Here is a 16,968-nt window from a genome sequence, read left to right as displayed (position 1 = left end):
TGTGCGACCCCATAGATGGCAGCCTACCAGGCTCCCCTGTCCCTGGGATTCTCCAAGCTGGAGTGGGGTGCCATTGCCTTCTCCAAAAAAAAATGGATAAAAAATCTAAATAGTTTTATCTCCAAAGAAGACACACAAATGACTAAAAAGGACATGAAAATATGCTCAACATCACTAATCATTAGAGAAATGTAAATCAAAAGTACAGTGATGTATCACTTCACACCAACCAGAATGACCATTATCAAAATATCTACAAACAGTAAGTTCTGGAGAGGGTGTGAAGAAAAGGAAACCCTCCTACACTGTTGGAGGAATGTAAGTAGTTACAGCCACTGTGGAGAACAGTATAGAAATTTCTTAAAAATCTAAAAATATAGCCATCATATGATCCCACAATCCCACTCCTAGGCATGTATTCAGAGAAAACCATAATTTGGAAAGCTACATGCACCCTAATGTTCACTGCAGCACTATTTACAATAGCAAGGACATGGAATCAGTCTAAATGTCCATCAATATAAGGATGAATATAGAAGATGTGGAACATATATACAATGGAATATTACTCAGTCGTAAAAAAGAATGAAATAATGCCATTTGTGGTAACAGAGATTGTCCTGCTTAATGAAGTATGTCAGACAGAAAATGACAAATATCATGTGTTATCGCGTACATGTGTAATTTTTAAAAAGGGGGGTAACAAATGAACTTATCTACAAAAAACAGAGTAGATGTAGAAAACAAAACTTATGGTTACCAGGAGGTAAGAGGGGACTGATAAACTGCGGGATTGGTATTGACATATACACACGTATATACAGTACTGTATTTAAAATAAATAACTGATAAGAACCTAGTGTATAGCACAGGAAACTCCAAATCAATGTGGGAAAAGAATCCAGAAATAGAGTTGTATATATATGTGTATAACTCTCACCTTGCTGTGCACTTGAACACATCATTGTAAATCAACTATACTCCAATAAAATTATAATTAAAATATTCTGCTATAAAATAGCTTAAGCTAAGCATTTTGTATATTTTTCCCATTAAATTAAAAAAATTACTCTATAGGTTTCTGAACACGGAAACAAGTATTAATGATTTTTTTATTTAGATTGATCAAAAAATCCATAAACAGGGAGAGATTTCCCAATATTGGCTATTATTTCTATTTCATAAATTACAAATCAATAAAATATTTAAATCATATGCCTGAAGTTGGAAATATTCTGTTCAGAGATGTTGGCAAACTGATTTGGTTGTTCTTATTTATATTCTGTAGTATGCTAAGATTAAATTTTGTTTGGATGATATTTATAAGATAGTCAAATATTTTATTATCAAAATATGGCTTATTTTTTAAATCATAGAAAGCAAGCTATTTATACCACATGCTAATTATCTGATAAAAAGGTAAATTCTCAACCTTAAAATGTGATTTTTCAAATTTTATCTGGCTAAATATAATTAAATATTTAAGTTATCCCTGAGCTAGGACACTTTTGATCATAGCTATGCCTTTTTGTTTCCTTTCTTCTCTAGGCAAAGTTGATATAATTAAAAAGTACTGTCAATATATAACTTCCTTTTTTAACTTAATTTTCTAAAGACAAATATTCTATGACATTGGTTTAATCAAATCCAGAAGCTTTGTTATTTTCATTAGTTTGGAAGCATAGTCACAATCATAGTATTGAAAATCTTGTCTTTATAAATGTTCGTTAACCATGCATTATTAATTCGAATCCTTTTATGCATATCATATTTAATTTTCTTGCAACACACAATATTTGTGTGAATTTTGATTCTCCACCTCTTATCCAAGGAACGTTTTCAGTCTTTGCCATGTTCAACAGATAACACCAACTTTAACTTCAATAAGAAATAAAGTGGAATACTACTCTGTAACCCAAATTTTCCATGGTAAAGAAAATGTTTATTGAAGCTACTTCTTATTTATACCACACATAATCAAGAGTTATTTACTCTGCACTTAGTTACTTTTGAATTATCTGCCAGTATTCACTTTTATAATCATTTTTCCCCATATTTTAAGTTACTGATATTGTGCAAAGTTCCACATTATCTTTTTATATCTAGTTAAAAATTGCTCATATTATATTTCTGAAATCTAGTTTTGATGATGTGTCTTTTCAGTCGTATCCGACTCTTTGCCATCCTATGGTCTATAACCCGCCAAGCTCCTCTGTCCATGGGATTCTCCAGGCAAAGAATATTGGAGTGGGTTGCCATGCCTTCCACCAGGAGATCTTCCCAACTCAGGGATCGAACCTGCGTCTCTTACATCTCCTGCATTGGCAGGTGGGTTCTTCACCACCATCACCACTTGGAAAGCCTCAAATCTAGTTTTAGAAGTTTCATATTAATAGAAACTTCCATTTCTAATGGGTAGCTTACCCATTTTTGCTATAGGGAATGATTTATTCTCCACATAAAATGATAAGAGTTATAAATTTCAATGTAGAATAGTATTGCACATCATTGATGCCTGTTTTGAAAAAGAAAAAATATTGATTTGTCAGAAATTTTACTACTTTGTTGAAAATGACACAACAGAAAAGCTTTGATAACCCATTGCCCTCTTTATGAGACAATGTACTAGGAACAATGAATTAATTATCAATCAAATATAATCTGTTTTCGGCTACTTATCATTATACTTTCATATTTGCTCTATTCTTTTCCAAATAGTATAACACAGACACACATACAAACACTTAAACACACATATATTTACAGAATTACTACTGTAGCCTGTACAGAATCATATGTTGTATATGGAGTGGAATACGTGTGTTTACAATGCAAAAAAGAAAAAAATTATACCAAAAGTGACCCAACTTTTCATAACTGTAATGTTTTCTTGATGTACTAAGATTCATTAGATAATCTTTGACTGAGACTTCTTTATTATTTTAAGTGATAAAAATTATTTTAAAAATAATGGTGCATTTTGAAGTGTAATTATTCTTATCTGATTAGAAAATGATTTAGAACAAAATTATTGAATTACTTTTTCTCTTAAAAGTTTTGCATGCCGTGACCTAAGAACACAAAAGGAGATGCACTTAGTAAGTTATCCAAAATAATGTTTATAATATTTTATTTCACTTGCTTCTTCCTAAAAGGTATTTTTAAATGACAAATGGGTTATGTAAAAGAATAGTCAATACAATATCTTCCTGAGTAATAAATTGACACTATGAGGTTTTTTTTTTTTTTTCTGTTTGGGTAGAGGAAGTGCATACATAAAATACTTATTGTCCAATGTGAAGCTTTAATGAGTGCAGCATTAGGAAATAAATATAATGTATTTGACAGAAAGTTGGACAATTCACTAAAATTGAAAACAGATAAGGTGGCTAAAAGTCCTTAATATTTAATAGAGAAAATATGCTCAAGAGAATATACATTATGAATAAAGAGCTAAAATGTATTATATTATCTTTATAAATTTTATTTGAAAGTGGACTTAGAAAAGTCAATCAAAATTTCTTAACTTTCAATGAACAATTGGTAAATACTTAATGGTTTACTTTTTTTTTGTTGTTTGAATCCTTGGGAATAAGTGTCAGAAGTAAAATACAGACTTTGTGGTGAGGTCACATGCACAATTCTGTTTCCCATGGTTCAAGCTCTCAACAAATAAAGATATATACATTTTGTTATTTACACATAAAAGAAGAGAAGATTCCTTATGTAGATAAAACAAGTGAACAATAATTTAATTTGTGTAAAATTGAGAACAGTGTTTTGGCTAAGTAGAAACTGAGTAACTACATGACTGATGATCACTTCCTTGCACATCATGTCTGTAGAAAGCATAGTTTTCCTGTGAGAAGCTTCTTCAGAGCATCTTTCACATCCTTGTTTCTTAATGTGTAAATAATAGGATTTAAGGTGGGGGTCACCATGGTATAGAAAAGTGAGATGAACTTGCCTTGGTCCTGAGCATAACTGTTGATTGGTTGCAGGTACATGTAAATTATGGTGCCATAGAAAATGATCACCACCGTAAGGTGGGAGGAGCAGGTGCTGAAGGCTTTGCGCCTTGCCTCCACTGACTTGAGCCTCAGCACTGCTTGAGTTATGAAGCCATAGGAGATAAGGATGAGTGCTGGGGGGATTAGGAGAAACAGGATACTAACAACAAAAAGGACCAACTCATTGATGGTGGTATCCACACAAGCCAACTTAAGGAGAGCTGGTACTTCACAAATAAAATGATCCAGCCTGTGGTTGCCACAAAAGGGCAACTGCAAAGTAAAGGTTGCATGAATCAAGGAACTGGCCAAACCACTGAGCCAGGAGATAAATGCCAGCTGCTGGCATAGCCGTGGATTCATGATGACCACATAGTGAAGAGGTTTGCAAACAGCAACATAGCGATCCAAGGCCATCACAACCAGGAGGATACACTCGGTTGAGCCCAGTGCTAGAGAAATACAGAGCTGTACCACACAACCACCATAAGTGATGGTTTTCTCTGGTCCTCGCAGGTTAACTAGGGTCTGAGGTGCAAGGCTAGTAGTGAAGCAGATGTCCAGAAAGGAGAGGTTGCCAAGGAAGAAGTACATAGGGGTATGAAGAGGAGGATCCAGGTATGAGATGATGATAATGGTGATATTTCCCACAAGGGTCAGGAGGTAGAACAAAAGGACAAATACAAAGAGCACAGCCTCTAGGCGAGGGTGGTCTGAAAATCCTAGAAGGACAAAACCAATCAGAGAACTCTCATTGGCTTTTTCCATCCTCTAGAGGGAACTGCACCTGCTAAAAGAGAACATTTGAAACAGCTCATCCCAGAATCACAGAATGTATGAGCTGAGGGGTCAAGAAGACTGACTTGTCCAACCTGTTGATTTTTCATCCCCAATGTGTTACTGGGCTTCCCTAGTGGCTCAGTGGTAAAGAATCCATCTACGGTGCAGGAGACTTGGATTGGATCCCTGGGTTGGGAAGATCCCATGGAGAAGGAAATGGCAACCCACTCCAGTGTTCTTGTCAGGAAAATCTTATGGACAGAGAAGCTTGGCAAGCTATGGTCTATGGTGTCGCAAAGAGTCAGACACGACTGAAGCAAATGAGCAATGTGTTACTGACTTAGAACATTAATCCATGTTACTTCATTCCAGTCCAATGACTCTTCTTTAAAAATCATAAATGCTTTCAGTGTTGGGGTTATCTGGAAACTGATTATTAAAGTCACTCAAGGTGGATATTTGTGTGCATATCAAGAAATGTGAAATGATCTACTTACTTCTGAAATCAAGTGTCTCTCAAAATAAAGTGAACAGCATATCATGGTTTTTAACTGTTGACAAAATTTGCATGCAAAATATGATATTCAGGTTTTATCATAGGCACAAATGGAAATGGGAAATTTCTTTGCATCTTCCTCCTACATACATGCACTCTTAAACTCTCATCTCTAGTCACTGCCTAAACAGAGGAAAGGAAGATAGTCATGTGTTTAATTGTATATCTAGACAGACAAAGCAAAATTGAATAGTTAAGTGATAATTCAAATTTTAAAATAAATTTAAAAGTATGATCTAAGTAAGTAATTTTCAAATAGATTTTGCAAAATAATAGTTGAAAAAATATCATTTTGAAATATGAAGTCTAGGAAAGTCTTTATGTATAAAACTAACTAAAATAATATGTTTAAAGATAGGTAATACTAGGATGGGAAGGGATATAAGATCAATTTTTGCATGTGGGAAAACATTGGAAATAACTAGGAGGGAATGAAAAGGGTATGTTTGAGGAGCCAAGTTATATAATATAAATCAAATTATATATGTTCATTCAATGATTGAAGTGCCAAAAATAAAAATTATTTTTAGTTATATTTTGAAGCAACATTATATAAATAAGCTGGCTAAAATTTCCTAATATTCAATGCAGAAAATATCATACTCAAGAGAATAGACATTATTAATGAAGAGCTAAATATATTAGCTCTATAAATGTAGTTTGTTTGAAAAACTCCTAAACATTCAACATGATAAAACCATAAAACAGATTACAAGAAAAAATGAAAAGAGCTTATGTGAAAGGTGAAGAAATTTCAAGATCACTTGGTAAACACTGGTAGAACTGTGTGGATAATTGAGTTGCCTTTATAAGAAGCAAAAAAGTGAGTGTTAAAGTTTTGCCTATAAAAAAAGTATTTGAAGCCAAATTGTAGAAATTTCTGAGCAAGGTAGTTATTAACTTAATTGTTCAAACAATGAAGTGTCTTTGGAGGCTTATGAGCACACAGGAGAATGATATTATCTATTTCTGTTTTGGAAATATTGGCCTGGTAGTGATTTATAGATGGATGTGGAAAAATTATTGTCAGGGAGTTCAGTGAGGAACATTTTGATAGTTATCATATAAACTAGTGGCCTTGTAATGCAAATGGACTGAAAACTCTTGGAAATGACAGCAGTTCAATAAAAATTGACAGCAGTTTAATAAAAATTAGTTGGAGGAAAATTAATTGAATGAAAATGTCAAAATTAATTGAATAGTGATTTTGTTATGGAAAGGGGGATAAGAGAAGGATTATAAGATGATTCAATGATAGTTTGTTTTCAGAATGAGAAAACTGAAGAAGTATAAAATGGCAGACTATATTTCCCATTCTGATAGATTTTTGCCCAACTTACCAAGACTCCCATTTCAAAACATGTTTCATTCCATTCTCCTCTACCATGCCTTTGGTCAAAGTTTTTCTTCTTGACTGATTGTGAAATTTTAGGACTCTTAAAATGAGGTGATTGTTTCTAGTGTGTTTATTTATATACACCAAGCCAGGTGTGAGCCAGGTGTGTTTTTCTTCAGTCCAAAAGACGTAGAGGAAATATTTTTCAATGTCAGCTCATGATGACTTTTATAGAAGTTTCTAATGTCTGTTTGTCTCTATAATTGAAAATTGTTATGCTAAACATGACAAAAGAATACAATATGGAAAATATAGATATTAATACAAGAAGCAGGCAGAAACAAGCTATTTTTAAGAAAAACATAAAAAGTAAGAAAGAAGTTGGAAGCAGGGCCAAATTGTGCAAGAGATCTTAAAATGGGGGGTTCTCCTTGTATTTTCTTAAAGTAACAATTAAGCTATTGCATATGGATGAAAGGAGAAATAATAAAAATTGTATTCTATAGTTAAGATTGTGAAAGACTTTGAAATCCAGACGAAGAGACTAGAAATGTTGATGGTTTTGAATAAGACTGTTTTAAAATATCTTGTCTAACTGTGTAGAATTGATTGGGTAAAAAAAAAAAAAGTGATAAGCAGATACAAGAATCAATAAATGAGGTGTAGCCGGGTGTCATGATCTTTGCCTCTAATTCTCATTCAAACTAAGCATGAACCACCAACCAGAGGGATGGATACCACACACAAAGCACTCTAGGTCCTCCTTCTGCTGGTCCATGCCCTACCTAGCCTCTGCCTCTGCCCCCACAAGCTGACTCATTACCCTGCCATGCTGAGCAATTTGCAATCTCCTGTCTTCAGTTAACTATATCTTTTCTTATTCCTCTACCAGAATATTCTCTCCAACATCCATCACCTGGAAAGCATCTACAGTTTTCAAAATTCAGCACTGATCTCTAACATACAAACTCCCCCTTGACTCTGACTTACCTCCACTCTCCATGCTGACAAGATTTATTTTGTGTCACTGCTATACTCTAAATGTACTTCTATCATATTAATAGAAACTATAAGACTCTACTGACCTAATTTTAGTCCTACCCAATCATAAGCTACTTCTTAAACTGAAGGGTCATGCTTTACTGATATTTAATGTAATTTTTCTGATGTCTGATGCATAATAATTCAGTAACAGCTTGATAAAGAAATGAATGCATTTTCAGGTGTCTTGTTTCCCACAGTCTGATTCTTAAAAAAAAAATCTGTACAGAAAATATAAGAAAAATAAATTATGGTCAGATAAGCTGAGCTGAGAGGGAGAGCTGAACTGCATATATAGGAAATTAAAAAAAAAAAACAACAATGAGCCAAAACAAAGTGACAGGGAAGCCCTTAACCACTTACAGTGATATCATGAGTCTAAAGCTGGAGAAAGCACCTACTCCATGTTTCTTGTCCCTTTATGGAATGGCATCACTGTTGAGGGTGCCCTAAAAAAAGTAGCTCCTGCAATTTCATGATCCTCAAACCAAAGGGAGAGAGAGAAGAAAAGGACAAGGTATGGAAAAATAGAGCACTGAATCAGAGTGGAAGAAGTCTTAAAGTTTTCCCTTTCTTCCCCTACCAGGAGGCTTTGGCAGAAGTACCTGAAGAAGTACTCAGTCGCTCAGTCCTGTCTGACTCTTTGTGACCCTACAGACCATAGTCCATCAGGCTCCTGTGTCTATGGGATTTTCCAGGCAAGAATACTGGGGTGGATTGCCATTTCCTTCTCCAGGGGAACTTCCCAACCTAGGGATAGAATCAGCATCTCCTGTGCCTCCTGCATTGGTAGGCAGACTCTTTACCACTGAGCCACAAGGGAGGCCACATGAGGAAAGCTTCTTTCCAAAGCTTCAGACAAACAGACCTAGCAATGAAGATGCCCAGGACATAAATACAAATGTGTCTAAGGACATGACTAGCCACAGGAGCTTCAGTCTGACTGCAACCTTTCAGAGATTGCAGTGCATTGGCTATGCAGCAAGTCTCATGTGGAGGTGGCAGGTTTTCCCATGAAGCCTGCTAGGCAAAGTTTTTGTAACTGCCTAAAGTCAGGGTTGAAGAAGAACACCTACCAACAGAGGGATGGATAAAGAAGATGTGGTACATATACATAATGGAATGTTACATAGCCAGGATCAACTCCTCTGTTACCTGTGCTATTGTGCCACTCAGCCTTTGTTCATTACCTCAATTGCCTGCTTGTAGAAAGCTTTGGGACAGCCTAAAAAATCATAATTCTGTCCTGTCTCCATTTGGAGAAATTCAGCGTAAGACACAGGTTTTTCTGATCTAGCATATTTTCCATATCCTGTGTTCCTTCATGGCTACTCTATTGGGCTTCCCTGGTGGCTCAGACAGTAAAGAATCTGCCTGCAGTGTGAGAGAACTGGGTTCAATCCCTGGATTTGGAAGATGCCTTGGAAGAGGGCATGGCAACCCACTCCGGTATTCTTGCCTGGAGAATTCCCATGAACAAAGGAGCCTGATGGGCTACAGTCCACAGGGTTGCAAAGAGTCAGACATGACTGAGTGACTGACAGCATAGCACTATTGGTGAAAATTCAGTTTCAGTGATTGTAGATTTCTCAGTTCGTGTGTTTAAAAAACAGATTGGAAGTGCTCTCCTGAGTAAAGTTCCTGGTCTAAGGTGTAATCAAGTGCCCTCTACCCATGAAGATTTGTATTCTTGCTGACCTTCAAGTTTCAGTAAAATAAATTACGTCCTCTAAGGAAAAACAAAACCAAAAAAAAAAAAAAGAGAGACCATAATGTCATTAGAATTAAGAAAGAATAGATCTCTAGAAAATATTACATTTCTTATTGATGAAATCCAATCAATAAAGCCAATCTTCCCTTGTTTTGGTTAAATTGTGTGTTTATGTGTGCTTAGTCATTCAGGCATCTCTGATTCTTTGTGACCCCATGGACTGTAGCCTGCCAGGCTTCTCTGTCTATGGAATTCTCCAGGCAGGAATACTGGGGTGGGTTGCTATTTCCTCCTCCAGGGGATCTCCCCAAACCAGGGATCAAATTTGTGATTCTGAGATCTCCTGCATTGGCAGGCAGATTCTTCACCACTAGAGCCATTTTTTGAAAATGGCAGAGAGCTCCAGAGTTGAAAAGCTTGTAGTGGTGCCCTATTTAATGAAAGTTTCCTTATGATAATTCACATGAGTAAATTTTTACAGAAAGCTGAATCACCTTGAAGTGCTCTAGTTGAGCTATGGAGTTGTATTGATGTGGAATTGAGTGTGTCTGTATCTATTTATCTGTTGTCTATCATCGTAATCATCTATAGTGTTCCTGTAAAAGCACAATTAACTCAAAAAATATTAGCCATGTAAACAAGTCAATGACAATGGTTTATACCTATGAAGAATAGCATAAATTACTCTATTCCCTTATTTGATAGGCAAACCTGGGTGCAGATAGCTTATCTGTCTCATCAGAAACCATTGTTATTTAACTGATAGATCAAATCCAGCAATAATAGAAACCAAAGACTTGCTTACCTCAGGAACTTTTATAAACCCCTTCAAGATCCAAGTATATTCAATTAAGACTGAACAGACAATCCTTACTTACAATTATGGCTATTTTGTTCTGTTTGAAATTTTCACATCCTCAGGAGGCTCATTACACAGCATGTTCTTAGTTGTGTGTTTACATGTCTAACCAGAGCCTGACCACAAGATGACAGGCTTCAAAATCGTGTCTATCAAAGAGTCATATTTCCGACAGAAGCCAACTGTAAGGAAACTTTTAGTGGTAATGAGAATTATGACAGAAGGAAATCCTAAAAAGGGGAAGTTGGCAATATCACCAAAAGGCCATGACTTGTTTACAGTTAAAAGTCTTCTGGGGAAAACCTGTGTCCCCAACAGACAATTAGTCAAGGAACTGACTAATTCTGAGGATCATCCAGGGAGACAGGATACACTTACTTCCCAACTGTGAGAGTTTCCTTTCTTCCTTGAATATTGTTTTGGGACCTTATAATTTCTTAAGGAAATAGTTATCAGACTTTCCCAGTATAAAATAAATAAATAAAAATAGCCTACTTCTGGATATTTTTATTTCTTTTTTTTTTTTTTGAAGGTTTCAAGTATACTTTATTTCTTCAAACATGCTATATTTTAATGGGTACATAGTACTTTTACTTGGAATTAATTATGAGTTGATTTTTGAAACAATTCAGTATTAAATCAGCTGGGATGATTACTGTTCTCTCCATTCCTTTGGGGTGACTCTGCCAACAGGTGATGGGTTCCACTCTATTCCAATTTGTGTTGCCATATATACCCATACAGCAACACAGAAAGTGGCTCCACTAGCTAATACAGCATTACCATATTTGTCATGGAAATCAGGTGCCCGCTTTTGATGGATCTGCCTTGCCACTGCTTGCTGAATGCTTTGAACTCTCAGACGACTTAGTGCGTTTTTGGCCAAGGGAAACATCCTGAGGTTGAACATAAAATGGCTGCAACTACAGCTGCTGGTCTCTAGCAATTCGGCGTCCTTTATTTCTTTACTACAATTACAAGAGGTAGTGGTGGCAGTTTAGTCACTAAGTTATGTCCCCCTCTTGCGACCCCATGAACTGTAGACTGTCAGGCTCCTCTCTCCATGGGACTCTCCAGGCAAGAATACTGGAGTGGGTTACCATTTCCTTTTCCAGGGGGTCTTCCAGACCCGGGAATTGAACCCAGGTCTCCTGCATTGCAGGCAGATTCTTTACCGACTGAGCTACGAGGGAAGCCCCCAACTGCAAGAGAGATCAATAGGGCAATTTTTTCTTCCTGAATATGGGGTTCAATGAACCATATAACTTTTTATCTGAGCATCTGTCCTTGTTAAGTATTAATAACTTTAAAAATAACTTGCAAAGTATTAATAGCTTTAAAATCATCTGAAGAAATGTCTAGATCTGACATTTTTGTGAGATAATGACATTTTTTTTAAATATATTTTTCAAATCTCAGTCTCAAAACATTTGTTTTTAATTGAAGTATAGTAATTACATTATCATATTAGTTTCAGGTATACAACATCACTAATGATTCAAAGTTTATATATATATATTACTCAATTTAATTTTATTATAAAATATTAGTTATATTTTCTGTATAATACCACTTCAGTATTCTTGCCTTGAGAACCCCATGAACAGTATGAAGAGGCAAAAAGATAGGACACTGAAAGATGAACTCCCCAGGTCGGTAGGTGCCCAATATGCTGCTGGAGCAAAGTGGAGAAATAACTCCAGAAATAATGAAGAGACAGAGCCAAAGAGAAAATAACGCCCAGTTGTGGGTGTGACTGGTGATGGATGTAAAGTCAGATGCTATAAAGAACAATATTGCATAGTAACCTGAAATGTTAGTCCATGAATCAAGGTAAATTGCAAGTGGTCAAACAGGAGATGGCAAGAGTGAGCATCGGTGTTTTTGGAATCAGTGAACTAAAATGGACTAAAATGGGCAAGTTTAATTCAGATGACCATTTTATCTACTACTGTGGGAAAGAATCCCTTAGAAGAAATGGAGTAGCCCTTATAGTCAACAAGAGTCCAAAATGCAGTACTTGGGTGCAATCTCAAAAATGACAGAATGATCTCCGTTTGTTTCCAAGGCAAACCATTCAATATCAGAGTAATCCAAGTCTATGCCCAACCATGGCAAAGAAGCTGAAGTTGAGCAGTTCTATGAAGACCTATGAGACCTTCTAGAACTAACACCAATAAAAGATGTCCTTTTCATCATAGGGGACTGGAATGCAAAAGTAGAAGTCAAGAGATACCTGGAGTAACAGGCAAATTTGGCCTTGGAGTACAAAATGAAGCAGGACAAGGCTAACAGAGTTTTGCCAAGAAAATGCACTGGTCATAGCAAACACCCTCTTCCAACAACACAAGAGAAGACTCTACACATGGACATCACCAAATGGTCAATACTGAAATCAGATTGATTATATTCTTTGCAGCCAAAGATGGAGAAGCTCTATAGAGTCAGAAAAAACAAGACGGGGAGCTGACTGTGGTTCAGATCATGAACTCCTTATTGCCAAATTCAGACTAAAATTGAAGAAAGTAGGGAAAAACACTAGACCACTGAGGTATGACCTAAATCAAATCCCTTATGATTATACAGTGGAAGTGAGAAATAGATTTAAGGGACTAGATCTGATAGATAGAGTGCCTGATGAACTATGGACGGAGGTTCGTGACACTGTACAGGAGACAGGGATCAAGACCATCCCCATGGAAAAGAAATGCAAAAAAGCAAAATGGCTGTCTGGGGAGGACTTACAAATAGCTGTGAAAAGAAGAGAAGCGAAAAGCAAAGGAGAAAAGGAAAGATATAAGCATCTGAATGCAGAGTTCCAAGAATAGCAAGGAGAGATAAGAAAGCCTTCCTCAGCGATCAATGCAAAGAAATAGAGGAAAACAACAGAATGGGAAAGACTAGACATCTCTTCAAGAAAATCAGAGATACCAAAGGAACATTTCATGCAAAGATGGGCTCGATAAAGGACAGAAATGTATGGACCTAACAGAAGCAGAAGATATTAAGAAGAGATGGCAAGAATACACAGAAGAACTGTACAAAAAAGATCTTCACTACCAAGATAACCACAGTGGTGTGATCACTCACCTAGAGCCGGACATCCTGGAATGTGAAATCAAGTGGGCCTTAGAAAGCATCACTACGAACAAAGCTAGTGGAGGTGATGGAATTCCTGTTGAGCTATTTCAAATCCTGAAAGATGATGCTGTGAAAGTGCTGCACTCAATATGCTAATTTGGAAATTTGGAAAACTCAGCAGTGGCCCCAGGACTGGAAAAGATCAGTTTTCATTCCAATCCCAAAGAAAGGCAATGCCAAAGAATGCTAAAACTATTGCACAATTGCAGTCATCTCACACGCTAGTAAAGTAATGCTCAAAATTCTCCAAGCCAGGCTTCAGCAATACGTGAACGGTGAACTTCCAGATGTTTGAGCTGGTTTTAGAAAAGGCAGAGGAACCAGAGATCAAATTGCCAACTTCCACTGGATCATGGGAAAAGGAAGAGAGTTCCAAAAAACATCTATTTCTGCTTTAGTGACTATGCCAAAGCCTTTGACTGTGTGGATCACAATAAACTGTGGGAAATTCTGAAAGAGATGGGAATACCACACCACCTGACCTGCCTCTTGAGAAACCTATATGCAGGTCATGAAGCAACAGTTAGAACTGGACATGGAACAACAGACTGGTTCCAAATAGGAAAAGGAATACGTCAAGGCTGTATATTGTCACCCTGCTTATTTAACTTATATTCAGAGTACATCATGAGAAATGCTGGGCTGGAAGAAGCACAAGCTGGAATCAAGATTGCCGGGAGAAATATCAATAACCTCAGATATGCAGATGACACCACCCTAATGGCAGAAAGTGAAGAGGAACTAAAAAGCCTCTTGATGAAAGTGAAAGAGGAGAGTGAAAAAGTTGGCTTAAAGCTCAACATTCAGAAAACGAAGATTATGGCATCTGGTCCCATCACTTCATGGGAAACAGATGGGGAAACAGTGGAAACAGCATCATACTTTATTTTGGGGGCTCCAAAATCACTGCAGTTGGTGACTGCAGCCATGAAATTAAAAGACACTTACTCCTTGGAAGGAAAGTTATGACCAACCTAGATAGTATATTGAAAAGCAGAGACATTACTTTGCCAACAAAGGTCCATCTAGTCAAGGCTATGGTTTTTCCAGTGGTCATATATGGATGTGAGAGTTGGACTGTGAAGAAAGCTAAGCGCTGAAGAATTTATGCTTTTGAACTGTGGTGTTGGAAAAAACTCTTGAGAGTCCCTTGGACTGCAAGGAGATCTAACCAGTCCATTCTAAAGGAGATCAGTCCTGGTTGTTCTTTGGAAGGACTGATGCTAAAGCTGAAACTCCAATATTTGGCCACCTCATGCGAAGAGTTGACTCACTGGAAAAGACTCTAATGCTGGGTGAGATTGAGGACAGGAGGAGAAGGGAACCACAGAGGATGAGATGGCTGGATGGCATCACTGACTCGATGGACATGAGTTTGAGTGAACTCTAGGAGTTGGTGATGGACAGGGAGGCTTGGCATGCTGCAATTCATGGGATCTCAAAGAGTCTGACATGACTGAGTGACTGAACTGAACTGAAAGAGGTCTATCTGTAAAAAGGATATGATGTTCATAAATACTATCTCTCCCAATACAGAAGCACCTAAATACATAAAGCACAGAAATATTAATGGATATAAAAGGAGAAGTTGAGAGTTTGCAGTAATAGTGTTTGTGTGTGCTTAAGGAGAAGGTAATGGCGCCCCACTCCAGTACTCTTGACTGGAAAAACCCACAGGCAGAGGAGCTTGGTAGGCTGCTGTCCATATGGTCGCAAAGAGTCAGACATGATTGAGCGACTTCACTTTCACTTTTCACTTTCATGCATTGGAGAAGAAACTGGCAACCAACTCCAGTGTTCTTGCCTGGAGAATCCCAGGGACAGGGGAGCCTGGTGGGCTGCCATCTACATGGTCGCACAGAGTCGGACACAACTGAAGTGACTTAGCAGCAGCAGCAGCAGTCACTCAGTAATGTCTGACTCTTTGTGACCCCATGGACTATAGCCCACCAGGCTTCTTTGCCCATGGGGATTTTCCAGGCAAGAATACTGCCATTCCCTTCTCCAGGGGATCTTCCCAACCCAGGTCTCCCACATTGTAGATGAATTCTTATTCTTTAGTGACCAGGGAAGCAATAATAATAGGGGACATTAATACCGTACCTACATCAATCAATTAATCATCCAAAGGGAAGATCAATAAGAAAATATTGACTTTAAGTGATATATTAACCACATTGTCTTAATAAATATATACAAAATAGTTTACCTTAAAACTGTATAGTAGATTACATGTTAGGCCACAAAACAAGTCTCAATAAATTTAATATTAAAATTACATCAAACATCTTTTCTGACCACAACACTATGAAACTAGAAATAATTTTGAAAATAAAACTGGAAAAAAACATGAACATGTGAACAGTAAACAACATTCTACTAAACAATTAATGGATCAGCAAAGAAACTAAAGAGGAAATTATAAAAATACCTTGAGGCAATAAAAATGGAGACACAGTTTTCAAAAATCTGTGGAATGTAGAGTATTTTTGCCAGCTACAGGCTGTACAACCTAATGTTTGCTACAATGCAGTGAAATAGAGATTTTAATACTATGTGTTTGTACAAAATTTTTCAGAATCAAAGTGCAAAAGTCTTAATTTTCAGAAAAAGAATGTTATAAGCAAAGATCTTCAGAATGAAGTTATAGGTAACAAATCAGTGTTGTAGCATAAATAATAAAAGGAGTTTTATTAAGCTTTCATCTGGAAAGTGAATTTCCAAATTATAAAAATATGTTTATATATATAGACCTAAATGTAAAAGAAAAAAAGAGTATATTATTGTATATTTTTTAAAGTGAAATAATCAACATAACATTAAGAAGTGCATGGTTATACTAACAACAATAGTGTTTTTCTTTATATGGCTTTGCAAGCTATAGAATAGTCCGTGGCTATACTTTTTCTTAGGAATCAGAGTCCGATGTTAGTTCAAAGTGATTCAATTGGTTCAACTACAAAATAATAAAATCAAGTTTCTGATTCTGCTTTATTCTCCACCTTTAATGTGTGGCTTTGTCTTAATGCTGTTTATGCAACTCTCTCTATGTCTACCACATGTTAAGTGGATAGAGTATAGGGTGAAGTAAAATAATTTGCTTTACAACAGCTTGCCCATGGTTCATCCATCTTACATACATCCTTGCAAAAAATAAGCCATAAATCCATCTAGAGAAACATAAAGGGTAAGAGACTAAATATATTATTCAAAAATTGTTAAATGGCTAATTTAAAATATTTCTTGAATATTTTCATATTTTTCTTCATCTTATAAAATCTTCATTAAAATAAACCTCAAATGCTGCATATATAATATATTTTGGAGAAAAGACATGAACCAAAGGATTTATGTTACCACTGTGTAATTGTAAGGTTGGGACTAGACACATACATTCCATAGTATATTACAGAATGTTTTATAAGAAATTAATCAAAAGAAATGGGGAAAAAAGTTTTAAAACATTATGTGATTTTCTTTAACCACAAAAATTAGGTATTTATCATAGTAGTGCTTTAAACCATTTTTTGACAA

At 36.3% G+C, this 16,968-nt stretch overlaps 1 protein-coding gene and 1 pseudogene across 1 annotated transcript; both read right to left on the bottom strand.

Annotated features, from left to right (window-relative positions):
* Nucleotides 1-3,833: 3,833 nt before the first annotated feature.
* OR2G3 (olfactory receptor family 2 subfamily G member 3) lies at nucleotides 3,834-4,778 on the bottom strand. Its single transcript, NM_001390195.1, has one exon. It carries the CDS (start codon nucleotides 4,776-4,778, stop codon nucleotides 3,834-3,836), a length of 945 nt encoding a protein of 314 aa, NP_001377124.1.
* On the bottom strand, nucleotides 10,821-11,248 carry LOC100335194 (cytochrome c oxidase subunit VIIb pseudogene; annotated as a pseudogene).

Source organism: Bos taurus, chromosome 7 (assembly GCF_002263795.3).
Source record: "Bos taurus isolate L1 Dominette 01449 registration number 42190680 breed Hereford chromosome 7, ARS-UCD2.0, whole genome shotgun sequence".
In the NCBI taxonomy this organism is placed as follows: Eukaryota; Metazoa; Chordata; class Mammalia; order Artiodactyla; family Bovidae; genus Bos; species Bos taurus.
This window is presented reverse-complemented; position numbering and strand designations above follow the sequence as displayed.

Excerpts from the sequence above, each read along its gene's own strand:
- OR2G3 (NM_001390195.1), bottom strand. The coding sequence starts at position 4,778 with ATGGAAAAAGCCAATGAGAGTTCTCTGATTGGTTTTGTCCTTCTAGGA.